Raw genomic sequence first — 19,987 nt, 5'->3', positions numbered from 1 at the left:
CGTCTTGTGCAATAAGAAAGCGTTTGAAGATAATCTTTTCCGTTTGTCTTCTTTTTCTCCCTGACTTTTTTTTTTTTTTTTTTTTGCTGCGACGTCACACAAAATCATGATCTAATTACTGCTTTATGACATGTACGTATTTTGGTCAAGCAGCATCATAAGCTGTTATATCTTATCAGTGTAACTTGCCGCCCTAAAATCAATCGTCTGCTCTGCTTTATTTTTAAGTATGGCTGAGAGAAATGATGCACAAGTCATTCAACAACAGTTGCGGTGGTCGGTAGACATGATTTCAAGATTCTACACCAGAGAGGAAAACGGACACCCTATCAGCGGAAGGGGCGGGAGATGCACGTTGTGACAGAATATATGAACAAATTGCACATGAAACCTTCAAGTGCTGACAGGAAATGTATTGCATGGGTGGAAAGGCAGATTGAATGTCTAAGAAGGCAGAATGCTATTCTATCAACGGGCTGTGCTCCTCGGAAAACGATATTAAGTTGTGAAATTAATGTCAGGATAGGTTACGTAATCTGGTAAAAAGTCTGCTTGGTCTACCAGCCCCTCCAATGCACTCTTGATGTGTCTTGTTAGACTACACATGCTGTGGGTATCATCATAATCAATGTTATTCTGATTGTGCGGCTATCATCTTCTTCATTGTTAACATGAGATGATGGAATGCATTTGTGGCAAGGTCATCCGTTTTTAGAACGCTTGACAATATATGAATTTCTGGGGCAGAGATGTGTAACGTCTGCAGTCAACTTCCTCTTTCGGAATGCAGCGATTGAGTTCTAATTAACCGCATATTTTCAAATCTCGCGTAATGTACTGATTTTTGTTCTCAATGCACTATTCATATGATATTCATATACATACATAATTATATCATATCTCACTATATATATATATATATATATATATATATATATATTCATATTCATCATTCGCCATGTGGTTCCCATGGCGCTGATTCGCGCCTTGTTACTTGGGTTGACAAAATTTTCATTGAGAAAGCGGAATGATGATTGTGTTAATCAATTTACGTTTAGAAGTGTTTCTGCAATGTGTCATAGACAGCTCTTACCAATGGTAGACACGACCGTTGCAACGAAATAAAATGCTCCAGGGAAATCCCATCTCGGCCTTCTGCCAGGGAGGAGTCCTTTTGCCGATGCCGTCGCGTAGTCATCCAGCATTTTATCAAAATCTGTCTTGTTGAACGGTTCACTCAAGTTAAGGTATCTATGAACGTATTCTGAATAGCGCGAATTATATATATCTCTTTCTTTGTCCTCAGTGGACCCCTCAATGAGATGGAATATTTCCGCTCCGATCAGCATGTAGAGAAGGAGTAGAAGCACAAGAAGGACGAATCGAGCGTTGTCTTCTTTCAGGTGAAGTAAGGCGCAGAAGGTGGTGCCCCGCGCCATAACGAACCCCCTCGGTTCCTGCGATGCTGCGGGGTTCTTCCTTCCACCGAAATCCGATGGAAAATCTCAGTGAGATGGGAACTTTAGGTTGAACACAAACAGGGGAACATCAGACAACGATACGAAAATGAGCTTCATGACATTCATCCACATAGATCTTAAACTTGGTGTGGTCCATTTCTCTTTTCAGCTCTCAGAATATATATCCAAGTTAAAGTTAATCCGGTTATAAAACTCTATACAGAGTGGATTAAACTGCATAATCCTGATAGTTCGGAGACGAATGTCACTTAAAAACGACAGGTGACTCAGTGGACTATATTTCAGCAAACCTGTAATAATCCAAAACAGCAACGAGTCACCTGCAACGATCATGCGACATAATTTTCCAGCGAGGATAACACGCAGCCATAATGACTACCTCTTGATGCCGGAACGACCAACCAACTCCCCAGCAAATGTGACATCCAAGTCAACCACGAAATCCACAGTAAACTTGCCTTTGAATTTTTCACCTCGGTAGCAGAGCATTAGTTGTTCTAGACTTGGAACCATTGTCATGTCTTTTCTGCTGAATGGAAGTCAGGTCCGCACATCGATGGCGCAACAGTGTTGGCAGATGTCGACAAACTAGCTAATGATGGCTGAGGGAAAACTCACGCCATGCAGCCATTTTGGACTCACATACTGCGCAGTTATTTTCTGTTAAGCATTTCTAACACATTGGATGCGTCAGACCAACAACATATCACAAAGTTACCACCAAAACGCCGAGTTTCTCCCCTGAATTGATAACTTGCAGTATCCGGTTCAAAGTAGAAAATCAAAACGTCGACAAACGTGTAGGTAAGGAATCGGAACTATGTTGGCGTTCCTGATTTCAAGAAAGTATATCCACCAGCTAAATTTCACGTTTGATCCAGTGTGGTCTCCATTTTGGGTGTACATCAACAGAAGATTTCAGACGAAGCTGGAAAACTCGATATGCAATAGGCGGCGCAGCTTTCGTATCACCATGGTTTCCCGTGGCGCTGTACAAAATATCCACCGCCAAGAAGCTCTTTGGTGGAGAGAGGAAGAGACACAGAGGACGAGCAGGCCCCACACCTCATCATGTTAATTGCTACCCGGCCTCGTCGAGCACGCTGACTGGCTGAGCTCTCCTTCATAATTTATGAATATTAATCAAGTAGCCCCAACCACTGTGTCTGACAGGGTAGCATTAAACTGATTGCAACGGCGACCTGCGAGCAAATCGCATCGCATCATCGCCATAAACAAAACTCATCTTTAGCAGCAGAACGTGCACGCGTTCGTAGCCAAAACAAATCCCCGATGGGCGGGCTGTGCTGAAAGGATATTTATGTCTCAATTCAAATTAGCATATTTCGTTTGCTGCTCCATAATAATTCCTTTTACATTTTGAGTTCACAAGAGGTTGTGTGGATAAAGACAGTACTTCACTTGCAGCATGTTTCTCAACAGGTGTTCCGAGTGAAAAAAACCAGAGGACGAGTGCAATCTTAGAACGCCACCTGTCTGTGCTCTCACGCTCCTAGGCGCCACGCCAAGGAAGATACTACGGAAACCACAGCGCATGCTCTGGAGGACTTTCACGGCGAACGAACGACAGTTTCTTTAGAACAGAACCGGTGAAGCGAGTATGAAATTCAATAGTCTTAGCTCGCTGTCACCCAATCCGGTAATGCTATGATATATATATATATATATATATATATATATATATATATATATATATATATATTAGCGGGAGAGCAGAGACAAAAAGAAATGTACACAAACGGTTCTTTGTTTATTCATATTATTCTTATTCACAAATTTCGGGTACATTTCTATTTCCCTTTGTCAAGTGATTTACAGTCTCAGAAAGAACAATAACGATAACCGTAACCATGACTAATTCTATCTGGTACACACACACACACACACACACACACACACACACACACATATATATATATATATATATATATATATATATATATACATATATGTGTGTGTGTGTGTATTTATGTATGTATATAGGAGGTGAAAGTAATAGTAATATCAAAGCTACGCACCGATTTCTCCTTTCTCATATTTCACTATATATATATATATATATATATATATATATATACATATATGTGTGTGTGTGTGTATTTATGTATATAGGAGGTGAAAGTAATAGTAATATCAAAGCTACGCACCGATTTCTCCTTTCTCATATTTCACTATATATATATATATATATATATATATGTATATATATATATATATATATATATATATATATATATATATATTATGCATTATGGATATTTCTAAGAGTAGATCTACGGTAAATATTCATGGTGTCACTTTGCATATTTACATAGTTGCATCGAAAATACTGATTTTGTTGAATTCTCATAAAAACAGATACTATGTCTCACAACACAGTTCTCAGTGAATGTCCGATTGATAGAAACAGTGTGACGCAGGTAAGACACGGAACGGAGGACTTGATAATGATCCTGATAACACGATTCATTGTTAAATCAAAATCAACAAAATCACGGAGAAAATGATGGCGATCAACACCATGAGCACAATGGGGGTATTCATACAAAACCCAGACATGTTGCTCAAAAAGGGCAACCTCCGCAACCCCCCCCCCAAAAAAAAACAAACAAACAAACAAACAAACAAACAAACAAACAAACCAACAACAAACAAACATTGATATTGTACATAGCAGTTTCTGTGGCTTGCTTCTCATAATCATTATCTCTTACATGTGCAATATAAAGTCAGTTTGATGAACTCTGTCTCTCGGAATTGACGTCTTCTGTCTTCAAAGGAAACAAAACGTGCGTAAGACAGTATAAGAAAGTGTGATTACTTATGACAGTTGAAAGAAGAGGTCTCCACGCCCTCAAGTTACATCACATTCACATCGACACATAAGTGCGTGAATACATTTTCAAGGTGTTCGTGCATCCTGACATAATTTCCTGACAAATCTCTCTGAAGATGTTGTATTTATCGACCTCTTTATAGTCTTCTTCGGGGCAAATCATTGTGTATGGAGATTTAAAAAAAAAATGCAGTTCCGAGAAAGGCAGAACCAAGGGCATGCACCACCAATCAGTCACCACATACTTCAATCCTTCAATCCTTTCTCGCTTTCACTCTCCCTCTCTTCTTAAGCGTTCCGAAATAGAACTACGCCGATTCACACGCAACTTCTCTGCACGTTGGTCGTTAACAAGCCACAGCTGCTTCTTCCCACGCAGGCCGACGCTCCACACTGCAATGACTGCGAACGTCTGCTTCAAGTGTTACTTTATGAGCAAGTACTCATATTTACGTTCATCGATTTATGGATTTGTTTTATGTCTTTTTCAAATGAGTGAAGCAAAATGATGTTTGCTGATCCAGTGATTCGGTGTAAATGCCCTGCAGTGTTGTAGAAAAATGTGTCAATCAAACATTATCATTGTAATGATTATGGTTCCGTTTTGTGAATTCCTATGTGACTTGTCTTCATGTGTTATTGTGTGATGCTCAGTGCGTTTGGGTTTAGATTCAGGATTAGAAAACTGCTGTATTTATCAAAAACAAATGGAAGATCTGAATAACATAATCGTTTTTCTCATTCGTACATTATCATGAGACCAGTGTCATTAATTCTCACAGAGTGTCGTGGACAAGATTGTTAGTATTGGACGTAACTTGTGAGTTTTACGTCAGCAAGATAGGTGAAATCCGAGAGATTATTATTATAGTACATTGAAGTTTAACATCTACATTGTAGTATCACATCAAATTAATATGACCAACTCCCTCTGTATAGAAAGTTTGAAGTCTCAGAGTGTGTTTAAAATTCAAATGCTTTCTGTTCCTACGGTGGTTTAACTTTGATGGACTTAAGTTATGTTAACATGCCAGATCTCCTATATACACAGTCTAATGAGTGAAGCTTTGCTGTGGCAATCCTTCCGACTCGATCTTCTCAAAATTTGTGTATCTAGAGGCGGTCTTGTTAACCGGTTCTAAGGAAGTAAGTTGTTTGGAAATAAAGTGAGACAAATTATACATGACTATAGTGCGTGGAGTCTGTTAAAATGTACAAAAAACACCCCTAATCAGAGGACCCATAATCATGTTTATCATTATTATTTTTTTCAGGACTTTTAATTTTTTCTTGGTGACGGTTTTCACACACACACGCACATGTATGTATGTATGTGTATATATATATATATATATATATATATATATATATATATATATATATATAGTTGAGACAATGTAGATAACAGAAGATGTCGCATGAAACCGGCAGAGTTGTGAAGCTTTCGACCGTGGTCTTCCTCAGCTTTAATATCTGTTTGTGAAACGAATTATATGTTTTTGAGAATAACAAATCTGGAGTCATAAACACAATATATCAAATATAAGTTGAGCAGGAGTTGATAGTTGCATGGCATATTTGGCAATATTTTTGGCACTTTGCAACACATTCAACAATGTGTAACTGTAGATAAGTATATAGTGAGTATATGTAGCATACAAACATATCATACAATAAAAATTATCAAACATATATCATAAATAAACTAAATAAAATAATTACCTGCTAAGCAGACGTTTGAGTTGCCTGGATGTCTTGTGGCTGTCTTGTGGCGGGATGTGAGTGATCATGTGATGTTGGGGGAAGGTTTGTGTGCGGTGGTGCATGTCAGGCAGGAGTGGGGTAGTATAAAGAATTAGGTTCAGTGTTACAAGTGTGTCAGTCGTGTCAGTGCAGACAAAGGATTGTTAACAATTACGATACAATGAACATTCTCGTGGTCATTAACCCCTATAGCTGATTTACTAACAATCAAAATATGCCAAGTATGCCATGCAACTATCAACTCATGCTCAACTTATATTTGATATATTGTGTTTATGACTCCAGATTTGTCATTCTCAAAAACATATAATTCGTTTCACAAAAAGATATTAAAGCTGAGGAAGACCACGGTCGAAAGCTTCACAACTCTGCCGGTTTCATGCGACATCTTCTGTTATCTACATTGTCTCAACTATAATTTCATTTAAGATGACAGAGGCGTACGGTAGGAATATCAGCATCATCACACTATATATATATATATATATATATATATATATATATATATATATATATATATATATATATATATATTGAAACAAAGAAAAGGAAAACTGACCAGAAACAAATAGCAACTAGTAGCAACTAGTTCGTAGCTGTAACATTTATCCAATTACACATACTGTCGTACATGTTTTGAATTGATTGTAAGCGCTTTGGGCCTTGTGGGAAAAGCGCACCATAAATAATAGTAATAATAATGATAATAAAAATAACAAATAGTGAAAACTTTGAGCAAAGAAAATGGGTTATATCGGGATTCCAATGAAAACCCATTTTCTTTGCTCAAAGTTTTCACTATATATATATATATATATATATATATATATATATATCATAATAATAATAAAAATGATGATGATGATGATGATGATGATGATTATTATAGGTTTTCCCGGCCAATTTCGCACTTTTGTCAGTCTATTTGATAAAAGGTTCATTCAATTTAGCGAAAATCCTCGTCACTGCACATTCTGTCATTCAAAATTGCAACTTGTGCATTCAATTTAGCATTTCGATCAAGGAAATTCGCACATGTGTCTTTCGAATTCGTAAAACGGATATTCAAATTGGCACGTGCTCTTCAGTCATTCAAATTCGCCAGCACTGGCGGAAAGTGGTATTTCAGTCATTCAATTTCGCGTATGGGCAGTCAAATTCCAAACATGTTCATTCAAATTGGTGTAATGTTATTTCTATTTTGAAAAGGTGAGAACCGTGGTTTATACGTAGGGGGTAAATGTGAATTTCTGTTTCATCCACACACTGTTAAGTATATAGGCCTAGCAAAGTTATCTTTGACCCTAAATAATTCAAGTTTGTTGTTCTGTAACGCCCCTCTTCTTTTATACATGTTATCAGAACTATACATGCACCAGTACCATAGATTCACTTTACTTTCTTATGTGCAGTCATGGCAGTACGAGTTAGATACAGGCGTATCTCTCAAGAAGACAGGGAAAGAATCATAGAAGCATTTGAGGGTAATAACCTTGACAAATAATTGATGGCTAGAGCTGATCCAAGAACTTTTTTCATAATGATAATTTACGAAATATAGATAGCACCCACCAAATGAAAATAATGAAACATGCAGATGAAAGAAATATATAATTACGGTGTAAATTGAAACCTCCTCTCAATTAATGTCAAAACAAACAAGATTAATGTATCTGTGAATGAAATCGAATGCTATCGAACATTTTAAACACATACACATATTTTGAAAGTACTGTTGCAAAGTGATATCAGCATAAAGAATGAATACGAAAATATGAAATGCTAAGATGCTTGCAAACACTACCTATGATGAATGAAAATGGAAAAAAAAAGGAATGAATGCATTAACGTGTCTGCTAAATTGACTGCAGTAAATGCGAAATTGGATGCCCAAGAATGAATTCGAATGAACGAGCGCAGCGTATACGTGATCACGTGACTATATCATGCTAAATTGAATGAACGATTTGCAAAATGGTGCTTGTCTTACGAATTTGAACTGAAAAAGTGCTGATTCGAATGATGTTAAATGTAATTTGAATGCTCCAAAATGAATTTGAATGAAAAGATTATAAAATTGAAATACCAAACATGCCATCCAGGCTAAATTGTGCTAAATTGAATGCACAAATTAGGAATTGGACTGAAAAAAGTGCGAAATTGGCCGGGAAAACCTATATTATATCACGGTTCGACACTGTCATTTTCTCTGATAGCCCGTTCGGTTAAACTTATATTTCTGAAAGGTAAATTTCGATGGCCCGAAAGAAAAATAGTGTGACACAAAACAAAGGGAAATATAGAGTTTCACTTTGAATTTTATTTGTTATTTGTTATTCATTTTTTTTTTTTTGATTTGGTGGCCCGACATCAATTTTTAATTAGAGCCACGGCTGATGTTGAGCCTTGTATATACACTCGGCAAAAAGAGAAAGTAAACACTTTTTCAAGTTTATCTATCTTATAGACTATCTGGCTAAAAATGATGTTTTATATATCATGTTAAAGGTAATTTAATTAGCTATCGACCTAGTAGGACAATAAAAATGTTAACTTTACGCACGAGTGAACACAGTCGTGTTTCACTTCCAAGGCACAAAAGCAAAAATTGCAAATGGGCAAGTTGTTATTCAAGCGTATTTGCTCTTCCATATAATAATGAAAACAAAAGACAAATTTAACACAATAGAAATGTAAATTAATTTGCAAAAATCAACCTATGATCTCAATAATGTCTCTGTAACCCTCCAAAAATGAAAGGCAAAAAATAATGGAGGAAAATGAAGAACCTTCTGTCAAATCCGCAGTCAAAAGACATGAGAAAAAATCATAGTGACAAAGAAAGTTAAATTTGAAACGTTATTCCATATTAAGAAAATTTGAAATAATATCTGGATCTTGAATTTGTCTCGTGCATTCTTAAATTCCTTACTTGAAAGGTAAAAAGAAGAAATTCTGTCGATTTTATCACCTTTACGACTTACTCCCTACGTCATTTAAATTTTGAATTGATGGAAAATGCTTATGTTCCACCTTCAGTTTCCCCACTTTGTTTTTGTTTCGAATATAAAGGGAAACAAGGGAACGGAAACTTATTTCTGCTGTTTCATTCATATCTCTCATTGCGTTAAATTTGTCTTTTTTTTTGTTATTATTGCTATCTTGCAGGGCATTTGCAAATGAATTTCAATGTGTCCAATTCTGCAATGTTTACTTTTCTTCCTTGGAGGTAAAAAACGAATGTGCTCACTCATACGTAAAATTTCCCTGTGCATAACCTACCAGGTTGATAGCCACTTAAATAATTTTTGATATGGTATAATTATGACACATTGATTTTTATCTAAATCTTCTATGAAAAATATTAGCTGGAAAAAGTGTTTACTTTCTTTTCTTTCTTTTTTTTGCTGAGTGTGTGTTTAAATATATACATATATATATATATATATATATATATATATATATATATATATATATTATTCATGTTACTTTCTATTTTTTCTCATTAAGATTGTTACTTTAATCCGAGTTGTTCAATATCACGAATAATAGCTACAACTGGCAAGGATTGATATTTACTCTCTTTATTATCTTATTTCTATTTCTACTCCTCTTCTTCTTTCAATTCTGCTTCCTCTGCTTTTGTTTGATGGGCTGTGGGGAGAAAGACCCTGAATATCTTGAGCTCTACACTAATGCCTTGTGTTTCAAAATGCACGTTGAGGGTTATTTACCAAAAAAAAAAAACGCAAAAAAAAACACTTTATAACTACAGCCAATAAATAATGGCAATAGCTGACTATTTGTTAGTTGTTCGAAATGTGGACTCACCCTAGGCGTGTCCTTTCTTGATTTCTCTAAGCTCGTCTACTTTACCCAATCTCTCCTTTCTTCCTCTACTCTACAATAAGTGATCACATGGTCCTCGCATTTGTACCGTTATTGTGATATTCTGTCATTCTCCATTTCTTTGGAACAAACTCCCTTTTCACATTCAATAAGGCTCAAAGTGTAGATAGGTTCAACTCAATGCTCCAAACTTACTTATTCAATAAATCGTGGTATTTTGCACTCCTTTGTTATTTATATATGTCTCACAATTTTCGTAATAACATTCCATATCTTAGTTCAATGTTTCTTTTCTGCATCAGTACTCTTTAAAACACCCGTATTAAGTGCTATATAATGTTAGTCAATTATCATTATTGTTGTCATTGTTAACTATACTTTTGATACTTAATTATGTAGAATGATTGTCTGCATTTTATCTACACATTAACACCATCTCATATCTACTGCCCAAAATTACTTTGTGCTGAGTACAATGGGCTGAATCATTCCCAACAGGACTTTTTATGCGCTTTGAGGAGACAACGCCCGACTTATCGGGAAAATCATTCAGCACATTAAAAGACTGATAAGGAGCAACGAACGACAAAACATTGAAATGCAATTTTAGAATGAAACGTCAAACATTTGCTTACGCCCACAAGTTTTATTCTTGACCATCACTTTCCATGCTCTCCACCTTCTTTTTGAAGACATGAGGTCTTGACGTCAGCAAGATCTGTAATGACAGTGTATAAGTCTTCAAGAAACGCATGATGCCCACAAGAACTGGCTTGAGTAACCTTTTTTTTTTTTAAATAACTAAATCTGTTCTTAAAAACCAGACATTTTCGAATGCGAAAAACTAAAGTTAATTTCGCGAGGAGCCAAATACGCGAAAGTAAAATACGCGCGAAAATTTGTGTTTATCCATTAATGCATTGAATGCCCGCAATGGCGATTCGCAAAAGTTTCATGCCGCGAATGTTTCTGATTTTACAATATTGATGAATTCTCACTAACAAGGTTTCATACATCGTTTCCAAGATAATATAAATGATATATAAAACATATTGGCATATATTTACATGTACTATACATTTGATTTGATTTGATTTATTGGTTCCTATATTATCGTTGTGCATACACATTCATGTACATGTGTATACGTGCACATTCTTGGTATCATAAAATACATAAGTTGTTAACAAAGTACTTTTGTCTCTACTGGCTTTACAATGAATAACAAAACGTTGATCAGCGGTATTATATAGGCCTACAAAATGATATAATAATACAGAAGGGCTAATGCTTAAGCGTATTATAGCTTGATTTGCTTTCTTGCTTGCTTGCAGCCCCTATACTCATAATGCATGTTCTAAAAAGAGGGGAGGAAAAACTTGCGTAGAGATAGGATAGAAGAAAACATTATCATTCTGTTTTGATAAAATCATACAATTTTATGTGTATGATAGCTTTTCTGTATATGTGAATGGGCATGTATGTAAATGTATTGCATGTATACGTGTATTTATCAAATACAGACAGCACAATGTAACGAGTGCTTTGTGAATAATTGTTTACATCTAGTTCCTGTTTTTCATCGTACACTCACTATTCTGTGATATTTTTCGGTAGCAAAAAGCATCACTGTCAAAACTATCGTTTTCCTCGCGTTCAAGCGTGCATCTAATAACTCAGATCAAAATGCGTGGGCCGCCATTTTAGTGTGTGTACACTCAAACTGATCCAGCAATGGCAGAACGACACCGAGGCAACATGTTACTCAAGCACCTTGACTGCGTGCGCATAAGCATACAATAGTAGTGAACTGCGGAATTTCGCTGGGGCAACCGTTGTCAGTGCTGTTGGGATCCCCCCCCCCCCTTCTCGTAAAAAGAAAATTGTAGTCCGCTGGTGAGGTATGGAATGATGTGAATCAAATATGGACATCCGAGTAGTCTGAACACGTTGCTCAGTGACAAGAGAGATAGAGAGACAGACAGACAGACAAGAGAAAAGCAATACTTATATATTGAGCAAAGGGGGGGGGGGGGGTCATACAGACCGCGACATCGTATTAACATGTTTCGAATATTCGTAGATCGTGAATGCATGGTGACAATGCCTATGTAATAATCGATGTCGAGACGACACGAGCTTCGTGGTGTGATTTTGATTCAACTCTATGCGTGGATTTAATGAAGTGAGTCCGCTCTTGGCTGTACACCACATTGTTTAGGCCCCTTGTACAGAGTAATTCGGATTGTGACTTTGAAAAAATATATTTCGTTGCTCTAACCATTTTGTTCATTCATTCGTTCATCATTCATTCATAAATTTTGTTATTCGATCTATTCTGTTCCACACTTGGACAACCCAAAGCAATGATATACACAAAAATATTATATAGGTCCTATATCATTGTCGTTGTGTTCGTACACAGAAAGAGACAATAAAAATACCAGTTTGTGAAAGAAAAGAGCCTGGAAAATCAAGTAATTGTTGATGGCACGTTCATTGAGTTCCATTGCTTACAATATGTATACATGTACTACAGTAATGGTTGATCGCCTGCAAGATCGCCACAGGTAGATATGATTAAAAAGTGACTTTTTTAAGAAAAAACATATTCTGGTGATTTTGAGGGGAATCCCATCAACATACACTGTTCTTATATAATATAGAATGGACATCCTGTCGTAGAGCTTCGTTCTGACTGGCTGCTGTATTATGATCAATACGTGTGTTATTTTAGTATACCGTGGTGTAATGTGTGTGTGTGTGTGTGTGTGTGTGTGTGTGTGCGTGTGTGTGTGTGTGTGTGAGTTTGTGTATGTGCGTGCGTGTATGTGTGTTGCGTTCGTTTATTCAAAAATTTTGCATTTATTTTTACTTTGTACCCAGAACGGATTGTTTATCTATGTATTACTAAAATGAAATAAATATCTAGATCATATACCGGAAAAAGGGTTTGATTGTAGGTGCGTTGTGCGTATTGTGTTAATTGACAGCTTGACGCATTGGCTACCGCATAGATATTTCTAATAACTCAAGGCATTCTTACGAAAAACGTACGAATTCTAGGGCCATTGTATAACTGAAAATCATTTCGTTTCTCTAAAAGGTCTTAAGTTGTTCTTGCGAATTAAACAGCGTTCATACGAAATTCGTAAGAAGGCCGTAAGAATCTGTGCCCCATCTACGAATCTCTACGAACTCCAGAATTCGTACGAACAGTGACATTAGTACGAACGCATCGTTCGTACGAACCTTTGTGACCGTAGCTTACCTGCTACTTGCGTGTATTCCGTGTGACCTGCGTGAGAGCTTCAAAGCCGATCCGTTTTCAGTTACGAGCGACATACAGGGACTGCGAAGTATCTGCGTGGGAGGTGCCTGCAAGGTTGCTGCCGCTAAGGTCCTCCTACTGGTGTTCTGCGTGCACCTTTGCGGGCAACCCCCCCCCCCCCCCCCCCCGCGACTCGCCAGGAATGAGTTTTGAGCATGCTCAAGGCCGAATTGTCACACCTTGGGGGTTGACTTGTGGGGGAAATTTTTTGCTACCCGGACCTCCCAGCAGCTGCCCGCACCTGGCGGTACACAGCGCGTATCTCGCCCGTAGTTGCCCTGAGGTGCGCACGCAAGTCTGATTTACCCGCAGCCAAGTTTTGAGCATGACCAAAAAGTTTGCGGGTGAGTCACGGGGATTGCCACGCAGAGGGTCACGCAGAACACCAATAGGAGGCCCGTAGCTGCCGCAAGTCACAAGCAGTTGACACACTTGCAGTACGTAAGTAACACGTGTATCTATACGTACTTATGCGCCGAAAGCGTGTGTCATCTGCGGGCATTGTCGTACGAGCATAATACGGGCGTGTTACTGGCACGGTGTCGAAACTGCCAATATCCGTGTAGATGGTCAGTTCTGTGGGCGCGTGGAACGAGCTACAATAGCAAATTGCGAGCATACTGAGGGTCAGTTACTGCCTTTCTGCTGGTTAGTTGAGAGTCGACTGCAACCAAAATAATGACATGCTGTGGGACTTCTGCCATACCGAGTTGCCAGCCCTCCTTCGCCACCCATGCGTCTGACACGGAGGTCACACGGACGGCACGTATGTAGAACGTAAGTAGCAGGTAAAACACATGTGAAACTCGCCGAAATTCTTGTCCGCCTGCAAATATTGTCCTGCGTGCTGGGAAATCCCCACACGCAGCAAGCCCGCATAGCTTGCACGTAAAGGTACGTGTGAGTAAATAGGACTTGCGTTCGCAACTCCGGGTAACTTCGGGTGAGATACGTGCTAGGTACTGTCATGTGCAGGTCATCTGCGGCGACCTCTGGGTAGCAAAAATTATGCTTCGCAAGTCGCAAGGAAGACTTGCCCGGAAAGGTGTGACAGGGCCTTTACAGCGAGGTCGAGTAGCTTATGGAGTCTGTAATTGCTGTCTGGCTAATGGTGGATAATCTTTGCAAGTTCGCATACATCACTGGAGAGGTAATGAATTCAAGTACAGTACATATAATTTGTAGTAGCATTAGGTGTCTATCAAAAGCCGACAATTTGTCATTTTAGGGGGGAAAAAAAACCCAGACGTGTTCGAAGATGGCGTTCTTTCAAAATTTCATGATGCACTCCAACAGCACCTCTTACAGAATAAACTAGAGGAGAATGTTCAGTCTCGAATGTTATACAGTGCACTCCCGTTATAACAAACACTTCTATAACGAAATAAAAATTCAGGCCGCAACATTATCCACCCTACGTTTTCTATTGTTTATTTGTTCGGTCATACCGAAATTTCGATATAACGTAAGAAAACTGCCGGTCCGGAGGACTTTGTCATAACGATAGTCCATTGTAGTAGTACCATTCTCTTACAACTGTACCTTCCCTTATGTAAACTCCCTCGAGCCTATATTCCTATCTCCTGGCTCTCTGTTTTCCCTTTCATTCCTTCTCTGACTCTACTCTCTCTCAACTTGTGAACAGGAAGCCATATCCATCATCCGTAAAATGAAGTACATGTACCAAAAGAATATACAATAATTCCACTTCATAATTATAGAATTTATTCAGTCAGCTCAAAATACAACTGATTTTTCACACTTCATTGATAATGCTGGATCAGTTTATGTCACATTTTTGACAAACTGGGTTTGCCATCAATGGCTGATAAATAATTTCTTGATGATTGATTTATAGTGTAGTTGCTTCAAATACTAGTCTCCATCATCTTTGTAAAACATTGCGCATAAATTTATTAGCAGGCAACGTAATACTGACATGGACCTTCATGGCAGCAAAAGTACCTCATCTACATATATGGCGGGAAGATTTGTCATTGGCTCTGTCACAGAAACACAATGAGTCAAGAGTGAAACCAATGTGCCATGCTCAGTGACTTCACAACATCAGAGAAGGCAATCAAACACTGAAAAAGAAGCAGAAATCCTAATACTTGACAAATATTCTTCTGGGGTGGTATTCTGAAATCCTTCCGAGGAAGAAATTTCTTCCCAAGTCAGGATTTTTTCCTAAGTGGTATTCTAAAAATCTTCCCAAGTTTCTTCCTATCTTTTTTCCTGAACTAAGGAAGATATGCAAATGAGGATGAGATGTGCAAATTTCTGACTTTATGAAGAAGTTGGTATTCTAGAATATACCTAGGAAAGAATTTTAAAAGATTTTTAGGTAGTACATTAAGATATAGCAAGCTGCAAATATCGTGATAGGCGCCTGTCATTCACTGCGTGTGTGAAAAATGGGACATGCCGTGCACACGCGTATTTGACCCTACGTCATAATGATATGCGATTGTCATCTTATGATACGGCATTTCCTACTGGCTTAAGAAAGAATATTGGGCTGGGATAAGGATGGCCTAATTTGCATTAAGAAGGAAGAAATTTCAGAATACCAATTCTGTCTTTCCCAGGCACTTCCTAACTTTCTGACTTAGGCTACGGTCACAACTCAGAGCGGCGACCGACCGATTTGTAGCCTGCTCGGTCGCTGCTGAAATTTTGGCACCGCTCAGCAGTTTTTGGAAATGTTGAGCAGGCTGTAAAACCCTAGCGATGACCGAGCAGTGCCTTATATTGGGATCTGCAACGCGCAGAGCCCGAGCAGTCACCGAGCGATGCCCCATCGGCAACTGGACGATCTCCCACCGGCCACCGGCCGATTTTTACGAAATCGCTCAGCGACCGACGGGGGATCGATAGGTCATCTACCGGTGATCCCGTAGGCGTACCGGCTGCCACCCGCCGGTCTCTGCCGGAAATTTCTCACGAGCTACCTGTGTTTATTAATGTACCTATGTGATTTGTGATGTGTTAATTAATCAATTAATAAATTAAGATAAAACTCGAGGCAAAAGATCTAAGAGTTAAATTACCAACTAACAAACCTCAGTATGTGATACCACAGATAACTAGAATTTAGGAAATAAAACAAAAGGGAGGAACAACCAAGAGGGAACAAAGATTATAGAATAGATTAGAATTTTCCAAAATATCTTGTTTGCTTCTATATTTTACAGTATTTTTCTATTCCTATTCAATTTCATATTTTAATTTTCCCCATCTCTTGTCATTCATTTCTTCTTCAATCAATAGGCCTTTAATGAATGATAAGGTAACCAAACCATATTTTACTACGTCGACATATCGACACTAACTTTTAGCTTTCATCTCTTTTGCCCCAAAGTGGTTGCCTCTGACTTCCATGTCCCTCATGTTGGTTGCCGAGATGTTGAGATGCTGAGATGTTGGTGGGTTTCCTTGCCTCTTATCCCTCCCCCTGCTTCTTCCACATTGCACTAGATTATCTTCTCCATCTAGTCCCTGGTTTCATTCAGTGCTTCTGTCATTTCTATTTTAACATTTTTAGTCCCTAAATCGCTCGACAGCGACCGCTCGATCTATTCTCTTGGTTTTTCTTCTGTGTTGTTGTCATTTTTGTCTTTATTATTTTTGTTCCCTAAATTGCTCGGCATCGACTGCTCGATTAGGTCAGTGCCTGGGCGGTTCTTGCTCGGACACCGAGCGTATTTTGGGCAGCGAGTGAAAACTGGTCGGTTGCCGCTGAAATTTTAACTCCGCGTTAAAACTTCAGCGGCGACCGACCGATGCCCTAAAAATCAGTGGCGCCTGGTCAGTCACTGGTCGGTCACCGGTCGTTGTCCGACCGGTTTTGGCTAAAAACTCGCCGACCGGTCGCCGAGCAGGCTGATTTTGGGAGTTGTGACCATAGCTTTAGGAAGAAACTTAGGAAGATTTTCAGAATACCACCACTGGGCAATCAGGTGTTGACATTACAAGGAAAAAAAAAAACAAACAAACATAGGAAGCCAAGTTTGAATAATTCCATAGTCCTGTAAGAGTGTTTCCCATTCCTAGTTGAATTTACAAATAGGACATAGAAGGGAGAGTTTAACATTGGTGAGATCCTTCCTACTGACACAGAATTATGGATGACTGTAAGAGCAGTATGTGACAAGTGCAATTAATGCTCATTATGCACAGGTGATGCAGGTGCTGCACGACAAGAAGCAAATGTTTTGCATCGGCTATCCAGATCAGGCATGCATAATACAAATGATGCACTGAAAGTCAAACACTCATGGGGTGATTGTACAGTATCTTCTGTTATGGGTCCCAAACCTTGGAGCTATCTCTCCAATACTCTTTACCAAATTTACATCAAAACTCAAAACACACCTACATATTCAACCTTCACTCATCCATGCGTTACTTGTATATCCAATCGTTGCTCAGTTGTTCCTTTGTTCCTGTGTATCATGTCATTATCAGTTTATTTGTTTCACAGCACCGCAAGTGCCAAAAGGCGGACCTGCATTGTACTATACAGGTACCAGTAGCCATCATTATCATTACAGTGCACTCCAATTATAATGAACATAGTTATAATGAAATTCTACTCGCAACAAGTAAAAATTCATGCCCCAACATTATCGGCTAATTTTTTTTTTATTGTTTATTTGTTTGGTTATAACAAAATGTTGACATAGCTGAAGAAAACTGCCAGTCTCGAGGACTTCATTATAACAGGAGTTGACTGCATTATGCTTATGATTGCGTGTGAGGCTCAGGTTATGGTCATCAACAAGTAGGGCCTGCTCTAAATCATTTGCTAAAATATGAAGATACTGTTGAGGAAGAGTTGAACATGCTCTGCAAACTGAACTTATGGCGATGGCGTTGGATCTATTACAATCATTTTCTGAGAATAGCGTAACACTTTTGTGTACAGAGGTTTGTGAGAATTCAGTTTTACTTTCAGTACTAGAAATGTCGCTTTGGCGACTGGTATGCCTCCGCCATAATGCATGATTTTCCCAATAGGTCTAGATAGTACATGTGGACAATGTGTGATTACATTTTCACAAAATTGGCAAAATATTGAAATGACAGTTTCACCACAGGTACATACATGTATGTTTAATGTACATGTATGTTGTCTACTCTGGAGCCAAGAGCTGGAGCGGTGTGCCGCAGCACGGGTCACCCAGCAGGGCCGCGGTTAACTTTGCATGGACAGTGCATTAGTATTGGCACAGGTCCGATTACTTTACACCCTTGTTAAACCTTGGGGAAGTGAATATGAACGATATTTGAGCAGTGATTGATTCCAGTTTACCATACCGTGGCTTGAAATGCATGTAGAGGTGCAATTCTGATTTACCCGTGCCCGTAACTTTCCCCCTACTTTCCGCTTTGAAAACTCAGCAGCTTCATCCATTATACCACTCCACTGCACAGGGCTGCAAATGCCAAGCTACATGTCCACTGCAAGCTCAATACTGTACATGTAAATGAACGCATGTGTACTGTACGAACGCTGTACGTACGTACAGCGCGACAGCTGACAGGGCTGTACCAGCGGACCTCTAAATACGAAGAGAGTTAAACGATCCCATGCGATCGCTTTGAATTTTGATTTTAGATCATTTTTTTTGTCACCTCAAACTTATCTGACAAACAAAATAATGATGAGTAATAAATAATGAATAATAAATGACAGTGAATTATTACACAATAAAATCTTATTCGACTCAGGCACAGTGAATTCAATGGTTTTTCCGTGAAAGTGTTCTTGGAAGTTTATCGACTTAGGCGAGTATTCGACTTACATTCGACTTGTGAGTGAATTAATACACGTACGTCAATGGGGAAAAATCGGGACTTTTTAAAATCATCGACTTACGCGATTATTCGACATATGCGACGTCGACTTAGGCGAGTTTAACTGTACTACGTTCTATGAAGATACCTTGAACAATTTTCCAAGGTATGGAGAAAAAAAAAGAAGTTTTAATATTTTTACTTGACCTTTTGACCTTTGACCTTTGACCTCATGACCCAAACTTTCACCAGAGAATCTTAATTGGGTAATACAATGTACATGTATACACTAAGTTTCAAGAAAATATCTTCAGGCATTCAATATATATGGTGGAAATAGTGAAATTTTATGTATTTGACCCTGACCTTTTGACCTTTGACCTCATGACCCAAACTTTCACCAGAGAATCTTAATTGGGTAATACATGTATACACTAAGTTTCAAGAAAATATCTTCAGGCATTCAATAGATATGGTGGAAATAGTGAAATTTTATGTATTTGACCTTGAGCATGTGCACCCAAAAGTTGATAGGCACAACTTCACCCCCTAATACATACATGCCAAGTTTCATTAGGATACCTCAACAGGTTTTGATAGTTACCTTGTCCACAAAATTCATTACGGACGGACGGACGGACGGACGGACGGACAACCCGAAAACATAATGCCTCCGGCACCACTTCATGGCGGAGGCATAAAAATGCTGGTATGCATGAACACACTTTGCTGTTCAGTTTATTTGAAATTGTCATATTCCATATACATGTACTCAGTCACTTTCTGACAATAAATGTATTTGTCAATTTGCACAACAAGAAAACAGATACATACAATTGTATGTATAATTCCATCAGAATGAGATATGAATCAAGCACAAAATTTTGGTTTGCCGTTCATTTC

At 38.4% G+C, this 19,987-nt stretch overlaps 1 protein-coding gene across 1 annotated transcript in view; it reads right to left on the bottom strand.

Annotated features, from left to right (window-relative positions):
• The window catches only part of LOC140230022 (potassium channel subfamily K member 13-like), a 52,921-nt gene extending 51,482 nt beyond the window's left edge, over window positions 1-1,439 (bottom strand). The window contains exon 1 of the mRNA XM_072310231.1: window positions 1,094-1,439. Coding sequence (XP_072166332.1) covers window positions 1,094-1,439 — 346 coding nt within the window. The remainder of the gene's footprint in view (window positions 1-1,093) is intronic.
• Window positions 1,440-19,987: the final 18,548 nt, after the last annotated feature.

This window comes from Diadema setosum, chromosome 1, assembly GCF_964275005.1.
Source record: "Diadema setosum chromosome 1, eeDiaSeto1, whole genome shotgun sequence".
Taxonomy (NCBI): domain Eukaryota; kingdom Metazoa; phylum Echinodermata; class Echinoidea; order Diadematoida; family Diadematidae; genus Diadema; species Diadema setosum.
Note: the sequence above shows the minus strand (reverse complement) of the source record. Positions and strands in the feature narration are given on the sequence as shown.